At 48.8% G+C, this 11,485-nt stretch overlaps 4 protein-coding genes across 4 annotated transcripts; 2 read left to right on the forward strand and 2 right to left on the reverse strand.

Annotated features, from left to right (window-relative positions):
• Nucleotides 1–581: 581 nt before the first annotated feature.
• On the forward strand, nucleotides 582–968 carry GUITHDRAFT_57834 (hypothetical protein; the record flags this gene model as incomplete). The annotated part of the gene is made up of 2 exons (XM_005831316.1): nucleotides 582–680; nucleotides 726–968. Coding segments are annotated over 2 exons (342 nt in total), but the record flags the coding sequence as incomplete, so codon positions are not given.
• A 1,788-nt stretch (nucleotides 969–2,756) lies between these two features.
• On the reverse strand, nucleotides 2,757–3,999 carry GUITHDRAFT_72267 (hypothetical protein; the record flags this gene model as incomplete). The annotated part of the gene is made up of 8 exons (XM_005831317.1): nucleotides 2,757–2,855; nucleotides 2,906–2,983; nucleotides 3,036–3,131; nucleotides 3,207–3,268; nucleotides 3,313–3,547; nucleotides 3,601–3,735; nucleotides 3,797–3,847; nucleotides 3,898–3,999. 8 exons carry the CDS (start codon nucleotides 3,997–3,999, stop codon nucleotides 2,757–2,759), a joined length of 858 nt encoding a protein of 285 aa, XP_005831374.1.
• Nucleotides 4,000–6,598: 2,599 nt separating this feature from the next.
• Nucleotides 6,599–7,444, forward strand: GUITHDRAFT_153037 (hypothetical protein). Its single transcript, XM_005831318.1, has 5 exons — nucleotides 6,599–6,649; nucleotides 6,960–7,018; nucleotides 7,074–7,109; nucleotides 7,166–7,212; nucleotides 7,260–7,444. Exons 1-5 carry the CDS (start codon nucleotides 6,604–6,606, stop codon nucleotides 7,321–7,323), a joined length of 252 nt encoding a protein of 83 aa, XP_005831375.1. The 5' UTR covers nucleotides 6,599–6,603; the 3' UTR covers nucleotides 7,324–7,444.
• Nucleotides 7,445–7,463: 19 nt separating this feature from the next.
• On the reverse strand, nucleotides 7,464–9,698 carry GUITHDRAFT_139922 (hypothetical protein; the record flags this gene model as incomplete). Its single annotated transcript, XM_005831319.1, has 15 exons — nucleotides 7,464–7,545; nucleotides 7,596–7,723; nucleotides 7,783–7,819; nucleotides 7,878–7,963; nucleotides 8,013–8,075; nucleotides 8,224–8,268; nucleotides 8,318–8,416; nucleotides 8,461–8,520; nucleotides 8,773–8,823; nucleotides 8,867–9,019; nucleotides 9,086–9,130; nucleotides 9,181–9,330; nucleotides 9,355–9,386; nucleotides 9,448–9,532; nucleotides 9,564–9,698. The coding sequence occupies 15 exons, from the start codon at nucleotides 9,696–9,698 to the stop codon at nucleotides 7,464–7,466; spliced, it is 1,251 nt and encodes a 416-aa protein (XP_005831376.1).
• Nucleotides 9,699–11,485: the final 1,787 nt, after the last annotated feature.

Raw genomic sequence — 11,485 nt, forward strand, 5'->3', positions numbered from 1 at the left:
TCTCTCTCTATATATAATACAAATAAGATATAAAACATAGAAGCTTCTATTTTTTGTACCAGACGGTTATCCCCTTTAATAATATTATAAACTTCTGGACCTCCCGCGTCCCCAATATGCCACCCCTCCTCTTTACCTCAGGAAACACCCCTCGCATTAGGCGGGAGGACGTGTGCGCCTCAGACCAAGGGCCGGACGCGGCGGGCCCGGGCAAGAGACCGTTGTATCACTGGGAAAAGCGATAACGGTTTTGAGCACGTGAAGAAGACAGGAATAATGAGAGATGAATGAAGATGGAGACGATCAACATGATTTGAGAGAAGGATGTTGATGAGAGTGAATACAATCATGTGACTATTGAGACTGATTAGATAGCAACCTGACTTGCCATGCTCGTATGAATCTAAGATAAGTTTGGGAAAATGTGATAGAGATTGAATCAGAATTTAGATGGGCAATGAGAATCTTTCGAATGCACAAATGTAAGATTCAAACCTAATCCTCTGAATTGACATTGATCCAGTCTTTGGTTATCGATTGAATAATCAAATATCGTCATGTCCAAGGACCTTTGGCCCAGCTTTATCAATTCGCATCCCGATCTCGAGATGTTGGAAAACGGCAAGTGCAAGTGCAAAATTACTGGGCATGAGATGTTGCCGAAGAAAGACATTGTGGAGGTGAGAACTGAACTTCTTTGAGACGTATGTTGTGATGTTGTTCAGGCTCATATCAGCGGCAAGAAATATCGACAAGCAAAGGCAAAACAACAAGCAGACGAGTTTGACTGGAAGCAGTACGAGCCAAACATTGTGCAGAGCAAGAAGGATCCGACCAAATTGTTCTGCCATCTCACCAAGACTTCACTAAACAAAACGCCTGAGGAGATCAAATTGCATGTGAATGGTCGACGATTTCGAGCGCGTCTGGCTGAGAGAGAAGAGCTGCTTGCTCGCAAAAGAGAACGGGAGGCTAAGAAACAGGCGGCAGCTTCCAAGAGAGACGATGGTGAGGTGGACCCTGCCCTCGCTCGCCTTAGTCAATTAGTTGATGACTCGAGTGATTCGATTGGGGAGGAGGAGGAGGAGGAGGAGGAAGAGGAGGAGGGAGAGGATGGCAGCGACGAGGAGCCTCAGGTGAGAAAAAAGGGAAAGACATCGATCCAGGGCAAGCAGCACATGCCGGCACAAGAGGTGGCAGAAGATGAAGATTCGGGGTTCGAAGAAGTGGCTCAAGACGACAGCGGAGAGGACAGTGAAGACGAATCTCGCTCTCCCAGCCCTCCGCCGGGCGGGACATCAGCGCAGCAATCTGATCATGCCAAGGAGAAACACCACGGCCGGTCGAAACAGGCACAGCCGATGGTGAAAACCATCGAGATTGTACATAAGAAGCGAGGCAAACCAGGAGAGAGGAAGGGGAAGGCAGGGAGAGAGCAGGCAAAGAAGCAGAAGAAGTGAAGTAAGAACAGACAGATCGTTCCGAGTAATACGCATTTACACTTGATTATTTATACCTGTCAGAACATCTGCTAATTGCTGTCTTCGTCGCTTTCCGAAGAGTTTCCTTGATGCTGAACGTTGACGTTAGTATTCAAGCATCCTCCTCAATTGTTACTGTACGTTTCGTACGATCCGACCAGGAACAAATTTAGCCTGCAGGATAATGAGGTGATGCCCGTTTTCACTTTTATCTCCACCTGGGGTCGAGGGCTTTCTTCCTCGTCCTCCTCCTCGGCTTCAGACTCCGAATCTGTCGCTTCCTCTTTGGTTCCTGCAGGCAAACTGGCTGAGCACATCAGGCCAGCAGAAACGCATTCACTCACCCCATCTCGTGACCGCCTTTGGTGGTTGCTTGGCGGGGTAGAAAGGCCTACCGAGCACCTGGACGACAAGGATGAGAGAGGAGCTGAGCTGGTCCAGGCCTCACTTCGCACTGCTGCCGGGTGTACCCGTCCTCTGAGAGTTGCTCCGATGCCCCCCCTCCTGACCGAAGCATTCAGCGACATCTTTCAAGGTCACAGGTCTTACCTTCTTCGTCTTCGCTCTCATCTTCGCTACTCGAGCTCCTGTAAGTCAATTGAAACTCGAGCCAGCTAAGGTCAAGCCGACCTCTTGCTTGCCGCCTGCCCATCTGACTTCTTCCTGTGTGACGAATCTTTGCTGGGTAAGAAGTTTCAGATACAAGTTGAGATACGAGAGACGGACCGAGACGAGTCAACGAAATGCTTGGGGAAGGCTTTGGATATCTCGGGGCTGTCGAATGAATTGTCGCTCTGAGCATACGCATCATCAAAGGCGGCATAAGGCAACATCTAGAAGGAGATTACACTCTTGGGACTCGTCGTGTCCAACCTGATGCAAGAGCTCATCATTATTGCAGGTGTTGGCAGACAAAGTACCTGACATTTCCCCAGGACTGGTCCTTACTGAGGCGAGTGCCAAGGTCGCCACTGCTAAGGGTTGAAAAGGATGCAAGCAGGGACATGTTCGATGACCTCAAGTCTCTTTCCTCTTCTTCTTTGATCGACCCGATCTTCCGGGGAGCGGATTCCACAAACTAAGCAGCAAGTCACCACAAGCCATCTCCAACTGCAAATGGTCTCACGTTGTCTCGGGAGACAAGCGGACTCGCATCTACACGGGCATATCAGTGATACGATGTGCAATATGGGCATGATTGTGCATGACCGTGAACATGGTTTCCTGTCTTCCTTTCCACATTTGCTGCGCATCAAATGAGTCCCGAAGTGACCTTTAGCCTTCACCTATGAACGGATGCTCAAGAAGCTGCTTCGTCGACGCTCTACGCGGCGCCTCGATGATCATGCACTTCCGAACAAAATCCTGTGCGATCTGCTTACTCCTCGAAACACGTTTCCTTTTGTCACACGAGCCTTGGCAACTTCAGAAAGAGTCTCCGGAGGATTTGGAGGAGCTTTTGCATGTGCAATATTGTACATAGCGACCATTCTATCAGTGTACTGCACACGATTTCAGATACAAAACCTCTCCTCCTGGCGCAGATCAACACACCTGTGTGAAGGGATGCTTGGTGGTCGCCATCTCCCATATGACACAAGCGAGGGACCAGATGTCAGCGGGGGGGCCATGTCCGGTCTGGCGGATAACCTGAAGAAAGCAAAGGGAAAGCAAGAAGGAAACGATCAGGTGCTTGAGATATGGAACAGAAACAAGACAGATAACCTCAGGCGCCATCATGTATGGAGTTCCGACAAGTGACTTGAGTCCAGTTGACATATTCATGACTGCCATCATCTTCAACGCATATCAAATCATAATTCCGACTCACCGTCCGCAATCTTTTTGGCTGTCCCGAAGTCTGCGAGTTTAACAACGCCATCGTTGCTATATAAAATATTCGCCGCTTTGATGTCGCGATGGCAAATCGATTGAGAGTGCAGATAGTGCAGTCCGTCTACAATTTGGGCGGTAAAGTTGCTGACCATCTGTTCACTGAATGCTCCAAACTTTCGCAGCATGGTTGCAATGGACCCCCCTGACACGTACTCAAGGAAAATGAAAAACTGTCTCACGTTTCAAAATGCGAGTCTATGCCACAAAGTCACAGAAACCGGACCTGAGTTGAAGTTTTTTCCATTCCATAGTATCTGACGAGGTTAGGGTGAGAAATCATACTGAAGATATGGATCTCTTGATCCATGGCTTTGAGCTCTTCAGCTGCTTGCGGCCCAAAATGCTCGCCGAGATCAACCTGATGCCATCATTGCAAGATAAAATGAGCTGATTCACGGTCTGTAGAATATGCAAATCACCTGCTTAACAGCCATCATCTCTCCGGTCTCGAAGTTTAAGCCCATGTAGACCTATCTCATATGTCAAAGTCCTGAAGCTCAAACCAGAAAGTGCAAGGAACCTTCCCGATTGCACCATGCCCAATAAGCTCTCCTTTCTTCCAGCGAAATTTACTACCCTCAATGAGGTCTCCAGTATTTTCCTGTACTTCAGGTGAGCACATATCTCAGATAAGTCAACAACGACAAGTAAAACCGTGGAGGTATTTGTCTTATGGTAGATATCAACAACAAGAAACACGAAGAATCATACCTTTGAACTTGCATCCGAATTAGAGAAGCCTGATGTGTCACTAGAGCTATCAGAGTTTGAGTTTCTGCGAAATCAGTATGAAAAATGGCAGTCTAAGGAAGGAATCGATGTATTCACCTCCTAGATTTTGGTTGAGAACTCTTCGGGGCGGGAGGTGGAGTTGAGGCAACCGAAGGAGCTGGAACAGACAATTCGTTGACAATCTGGCCCACCATCAGTGTAGACCTATATGCTCTATTCTTGAGTCTACCTTGGGACTTTGACTCTCTTTAGGTGCTCCAAGTGTGAGAAGAAAGAGGTTCATCGGTTCCGCAAGCTCTGAGAATCTGAAACCATCGTGGGCAATATGAGACATAGATGCCAAGGTTTGAACATGCCAACCTCTGATGTATCTGAGTAGCTAGCCTCGATTCATTCATGCTGTCTGACAAATCTTTCCATACCTGCATGACTCATTAATTTTAAACGATCACGCGAAATAAAAAGAGAGGGAGGGGTGGGGAGGGGAATAATCAACCTTTTTGACATCGAATCTATAGAGGGCGACTACGGAGCTTTGATCTGATCCTATGCCCTGTCAAACCAAAAAATTACACATGAGCAGTTGGAAATGGGTGCTCCTGCCTGCACAAAGAAGGATGGAAAAGTAAACCCTGACAAATCAAACGTTCCTTCGGGCACTTCGATGATGGTAACGTTTCCTCTAAAGCAAGCTTTAGAGTTCTAGACTTGAACTGCTTCAAAATATGACCTATCATCAATATCGACAAATCTTGCAACTAGAACGGGACGTTCCTCCTGCAGATCTAGTCAAATGAAGCAAACAAGACGCGATCAAAACCTGTGACGATAGAGTTTTCATGACAGCTTGAAAAGATGATTTCGATGCTGTCGGTGACCCTACATTCTAGAACCACTCCTGCTCACACAGTACATTCATAATCAAGTAGAAATCTACCTTTCCCTCTTTGAAGAAAAAATCTCGTTCATTACGCAGGTCGAGATCAAGCAGACTCTGTTGATCTCTTCTCAGACTTTTCGCCAAAAATGTCATGTTTCAAACCCGAGAGACGTCTTCAGGAGGTACTGGGCACTTGAACTCGCATCGGACACACCTGCAAGAATCTCAGCAAAAGAAGAAATGCTGCTCCCTAGAGCCAACGTCATATTGAAAGGGAGCTTTCCGCTGTTGTTCACAAAGACTGAGAATAAATTCAGACTGTGTGCTGCTGCAATTGAGCTGTCTGGCATCACCACTCACGGATTCCCCAGAGACTAGTTTCCTCCAACCGTCGGTTGGTGAAGCCTGTTTGCGACATGACAAACCAATCGTTTGAAATCTCAATTCTTCTCTACCTTGAAGGCTAATCGGAAATTTTCGACCAATTGTGCCTCTTCATCCACCTTCATTCGACTTGAGACAAGAAAAAACAGGTAGAGAACTGACAGCTTTTATGATTGGAGCTGGACTTGGCGTAGCCTTATTGATAGGTGCCGGGGTTGACGATGGTCTTGCTGTCACGAGATTGCTCTTTACGGGTGTCTGGTTTGCATGAGGATTAGGTTCTAGCGGATGCAGGCAACCCTTAACTCACCCTGTTATATTCTGCCGAAGAACGTTTTCCTGCAGACAAATACAAGGTAAAACAAGCTTCAGCTGTACGACTCACAGCCAATACTGCAACACTGACCATTGTTCGAAGATTTATCCACGCTGTTTGAAGGCTTTGATTTTCCTGAACCCATCGGGATAACGTGACAAGATTCTGGATACAATTAGTCAACTTGAAGGGGACGACAAAGAACGTGTCTGAGATTTGCCAAAGCAAGAACTACACCACTACACCAAGAAAGCAACAACCAGAACATCGACCATATGAGTGCATTAACTCTGTATGTCTGACACACCAAAACACAGCCTACAGACACCGCTTCTACCAAAAGCTCTCTCAGCAGCTTTTCTTTGCCAATCTAAAAGTTTAAATCGCTTCACAAAGTTGATTCGGGAGATAAAGCGAACCACAAAAGAAAAGGTGCTACCCTCCCGTCCCTCTTCATCTCTCTCTGCCCACTCCCTTTCTGTGAGCCATTAGCACGGATCATGGCGCAAGAGACCGATGAGCTCAGCATCGACAGCTTCGCTTCCTCTTGCTGCGACTTGTCTCACCTTGCCTGCCTCAGGACGCCATAACCTGGGGTCTCAACAGCGGTTGTCGCTCTAAAAACAGTTATGTTCGAATAACGTACGAATGGTTCAGATCACTTTTCGATTGTAGAATTGTAGAGCATTGTATGGAAATATAGATGTTTAATTTCAAAATGTCAGAAGCAAATTTGTATGGAAGAAACTTTTTCATTAGTACAATTTTCGCTGTGCCCACGTAGCTGGGGGACCGGAAAGAACGAGCCCAACTTCTGCACCCCGGCCCGCCCCATCCTAAAGTCACACCATGCGCCCTCATCCCCCTCATCCCCGTCTGGCTTTCGGTCACAGAGCTATATCGGGAGAAGCAGCATGTTCGCCTTGTTGGCTGGCATCCCGGACTACTGCTCATCGACAGGTACTCGAGCGCGGAGAGAGGACAGTCTCATGTCGTTGTTGTTGGGTATGAGGAGGGAGGAGGGAGGAGGGAGGAGACAGATCGAGGGAGGAGACAGAGGGAGGGAGGGAGGAGGGTGCAGGTTGGGGAGACAGATGGAGGTTGGATGCGAGTACTGTTAGGAAGCGATAATCCAACACGAATACTAGGTTATTCGACCAGCGCATCGAAACGAATGTTAGGGGGATGTAGATCAGTCCCATAGCACTTTGCGAGGCTGCTCCGTTATGTTCTATCATAGCATGACCATGCTTCTTTTTCGATTTGAAAGGTTGCCTTGTTGGACAAGTTCCACTGGGTGGGTCAGAAAAGAGAGGGCAAAAGCAGCAGGTATATGGCATGATCTTGTTTCTCACCAAAGGAGCCTGAAATGTTTCGAATCCAGCTTGTCTCAAATCCTATCCCTCCGGTCCCAAAGCAGGTTGTGTAGAGGCTGAATGCGGGCAGTCATGCAAAATTCTGATTGATTTGGTTCAGATCTTGGCTAGCGACAGGACCAGGGCTGGAGCCAATGGCATGCCTGGGTAAATGTTTGTTTTCATCGTGCTCTCGGATAACATGGGGGTTGCAGGGGATGCCCAGTTTTCGAGTTATCGGCATATTGCATTCCTAGCGATACAGGAGCACTCCATTGACGGAGCTTTGTCGCTCAAAGTTGTGTAGTATATTCTTGGGGATAGAAGGGCATATTGAAGATCGGATTTTTCGGTTTGAAATATTTGTCATACCGACGTTTGCATCCTCGTATTCAAATTCAAATTTCTGCTCGAGTCCACTACACAGATTGTTTGAACAGCTCATTTGCAGCATCTGCAACAGCTTCCGCCGCTCGATTAATTTCATCTTCTGTCGTGTACCTGCGATAGAATCGACATCTCACGGTAGTTTCCTTCAGACATGGTCATACCTTCCAACAGTAAATCGGATGGTTCCTAATGCTGCATCCTCGGGAACTTGCATGGCTGCCAGCACAGAACTGATTTTTGGGATGTTGGAACTATGACATGCTGCCCCAGCTGATGCACTTACAACATCCTAGTGCAGTAGAAGAGAAGAAATGAAGTGAGGAAGACATCGAAAAGCGGCAACCCTACCTGGACCTTCCCAAGAATCTCTTGTGCCTTCAGTCCTCTGTCATGAAAGCTCATGATCTTTGTTTCTGGGTTATGATCTGCATGACACGCTGTACCTGAAGCCTATTGACAGTGTATTGGGCAACCTCGGCCAAGCGCCGTTGATTGGCGAGGCCGGGAGCTCCGGACCATTGAGATGGATCTGGAGGAGGGTGAGAAGAAGAGACCAAACATCACACGACACGACTTACTTGTCCGATAAACTTTGCCTGCAGCTGCACATGCAAACTTCTGATAAGACTAGCTTGTCGCATCTGGGAGTCAAGTTCATCTTGGATGAAAGTACGCGTTGAGCACCTGTTCCGTCATCGATTCCTGCTGGTCTTGGCACAACATCCTGCATGCTGTTCCCTGCAGGCACCCCTTTGAACCTCTTTGTGCCTCAAGGTTTTGATTGCTTACCAGACCAACGGCAAGCCCGACGTTTTCTGTCCCAGCTCGCAACCCCTGCAAGTTGGATGAGAAATCGTTTCGAGGTTTAGCAAAACAAGTTTACCAGCTCTTGCCCACCACCATGCATGATCCTCTGCAAACGAAAGTCGCCATCACCGTCGAGCCCTTTGGCTCCACCTCGGACATACAAAGCGCCAATGCCCTAAGGAGCTTTCGTCAGCTTCCTGTAGCATTCTAAAGTTTGACCTTGGGGGCGTAGAGCTTGTGCCCAGCCATCGAAAGCAAGTCAACACCGAGGTCATTCACCTTGAGTCAAACATCTTCAGGTTCGCAAGATGATAGCGCTGCTTACATCGACATGGATCTTTCCTACTGACTGACAGGCATCCGTGTGAATGAGAATCCCATCGGTCAACCCTTCACATTCGCTTATCTTTTGCCGGTTTCTTAAGCATATCAACGACCTTGTTTCCCACGCTCGCCAAACTCATCGGCCCAGGCTCTCACAGCCTTTGATTGTTTCAAATTGACAGATCAGATCACAGCAAATATTCTCACGTCAGAAATTTCTCTGATCGGCTGAACTGCACCGACTTCGTTGTTGGCATGCTTTCGCATGATTCAATATCTGTCAGTGGTAAAGAAGGATCACCATGATTGAGACCAAGATAGTCTGCGTCCTGAGGGCATCGACGACATCTTGTACATTCACAACACCTGGCTCTCTTTCACGCGGAGAAGTACCAGCAATGTCATAATCTTTCGAACCATCTTTTCCCGGTTGAATTATCGTGACGTCGCACTGCTGTTTGCAGAGGTCATACGCGACATTCAAGAAAGCAACTCAAATTCACTGCCAAATCGTCTCTACCTGCTCAGTCTCCAGCCATTTCAAAGGTTCCAGGATTGCCGGGTGCTGAGTCAGGCAAGAGACTCACACCGAGCAAGTCAAAGGTAGCAATGCACCTCAATAGCTGTTGTAACAATGTGCGGTCTGAGCTGGTCGACGTACATAGACGACCAAGCCAAGGCGCTTCCACCCATGTTGCTGGTGAAATGATCTTGAAGGCGCTTCCGGGCCAGGCTTACAGCTCCCTGGTTCATATCAGGTGAGTCCTGTGAAATCGTCGTCTGCCACACCTTGAGCACCCAGTTGTTGCTCTCTGTTCCCCCTGAAGTGAAGAATCTTCAAGAAGCATATCAACATTCAAGCCTTCAAGGTTGGTGTCTCACATTTCATGAGGAGAGCATCCAATGCTATCAGCCACGTTTTTTCTCGCTTCTTCGAAACTTCCTTTAGCCCTCTGCCCGTCGTCAACTTATGCACCCGAAGGAGATCGACGTGTCACCTGACCGTAAACGTGCGAGCTACTGGGATTTCCCCAGTTGCTCACGAAGAATTCTTTCATGGAATCGAATACGGATGGATCTACAGGCGATGTTCCGCCATAGTCGAGATAGATTGGATCGCCTTTCCCAAACATGCTGCTTTTTGCTTTCGCGCTGCACATATGGACAGTATGTCTGCAATGTCTGTTTGTACTGGGGATCCAGAGTCTTGTCCGAATATTGAACCCATCGGTGAGGACGGCGAGGAGAAGAAGAAAAAACACTCGTTGTCTCATGCCTGAAACACAGTTCATCATCACTGGTTTAGCTGTTGGCCCCATGGGGGGAAGGAGGAAGAAATAAATGAGGTGGACATGGGGCAAGCAACGAAGGTAAGGGCAGGTAAGCCGGTGGGAGAGGGGGGAGGGGGGCCGGGAGGAGGAGGCCGGGCGGAGGCCGGCCGGGCTCTCGGGTTTAGGGTTTAGGGTTTAGGGTTTAGGGTTTAGGGTTTAGGGTTTAGGGTTTAGGGCCGGTTATTTCAGGCAGCGCCGGTTATTTCAGGCACCATGGCTGCACGCGTGGTGTAGGGGAAGCTGCCAGGGCGCCAAGGAAGCTGCAAGCGAGAGGTTTGTATACTTCAAATAGCTTTCTAAGTATGGTTCTTCAGTATGATGAAAATGTTCGCAAACTGCTGTATCGGAGATCATGCCAATACACGCAGAGCGGACTTGTGGATGCCTCTGTCCTCGAAGCTGATCTCGTCGAGAGGGTGAAGAGCTTCGCGAAGCGTTATCCGAACAGCAGGACAGCCCAGGCTTGCAAGGCTGTGGAGGGATGCACCCCCGACGCTATCGCAGAAGCCATCCGCTCGACATGTCAGCAGGCACGACGTGAGCTTCTGCAAGAAGCGATGACTGGAGGGAGTGACGCATCCAGAGAGTGGTTTATGCAGCAGATTGAGGAAGCCAAGAAGGAGAAGGTCGAGACATACACCGCCTCAGCAGGCAACGAGGTAACTTCCTTCATCTCCATGACTCTCCTGGGCATCTCCTCGGTGTATGTCAACCATGAAGAAAAGCTGAAGAAGAAATTTGAAGAGATCGGACTGATCGTAGACTCAGTGCAAGAGAGTAAAGCAATCATGTGGAAGGCTCCGTATAGACCCGAGATAGCGAGTGCTGAGGAGATCCCGGTGACTGTTTCCTTCCTCCGCAATGCACAAGCGGAGAAGCTCTGGCAGGGAAGAGAGGACTTCGCGATCGATGGTCGCAAGTTCACAGCTGTACATGTGAGCATCGTGCACGATCGATCTTTCAAGATTCGAGCCAAGAGAGGACCCTGGGGCAAAGGGGGCAGCTTGGCAGAGCTGACTCACCTGCTAACCTTGGGCGGCATGACAACGGCTGAGATAGCTGCCGTCTATCGCTATCAGCTGCTGCGCCAGTCCCTTGCAGCGGTCCAACTCCAGCCGCTGGCAGGCATGCTGGTCGCTGGGGCGCCAGGACAGCAAGTCCACAAAGGCTTAGGTCAGAAAGGCTTCATCGCTGTAGGGAGCTGCCCAGAGGCGAATGATACAGCATTTCGAGCTTTCCGAGAGAGCGAAGCGATGGAGGGAGTACACCTGACTCTGTTCAGCGAGGACCCGAAGATCAGAGAGGCGCTCGCAGTCGAGTTGACAGCTGATCGCTTTGTGTCCAGAAATAAGTTGAAGAAGGCATCAAGGATGCAGAAGAAGGCAGGCGGCAAGGACGGCAAGGAGATCAAGATCATCATCAAGTCGACGGCGGCATCTGGTCGCTTCACGAGGAAGGAGATGGAGGGGCTGTGCAACGGCGGCAACACGTCTATCGCAAGAGTCAAGAGAGTCTTGTTGGAGATCGCTAACAGGCTCGAGATCAACGTTGAAGGCATCGACATGGAGGAGGATTTGAACACCAAGTCC

The sequence above is a fragment of the Guillardia theta genome (genome assembly GCF_000315625.1).
Source record: "Guillardia theta CCMP2712 unplaced genomic scaffold GUITHscaffold_41, whole genome shotgun sequence".
Taxonomy (NCBI): Eukaryota; class Cryptophyceae; order Pyrenomonadales; family Geminigeraceae; genus Guillardia; species Guillardia theta.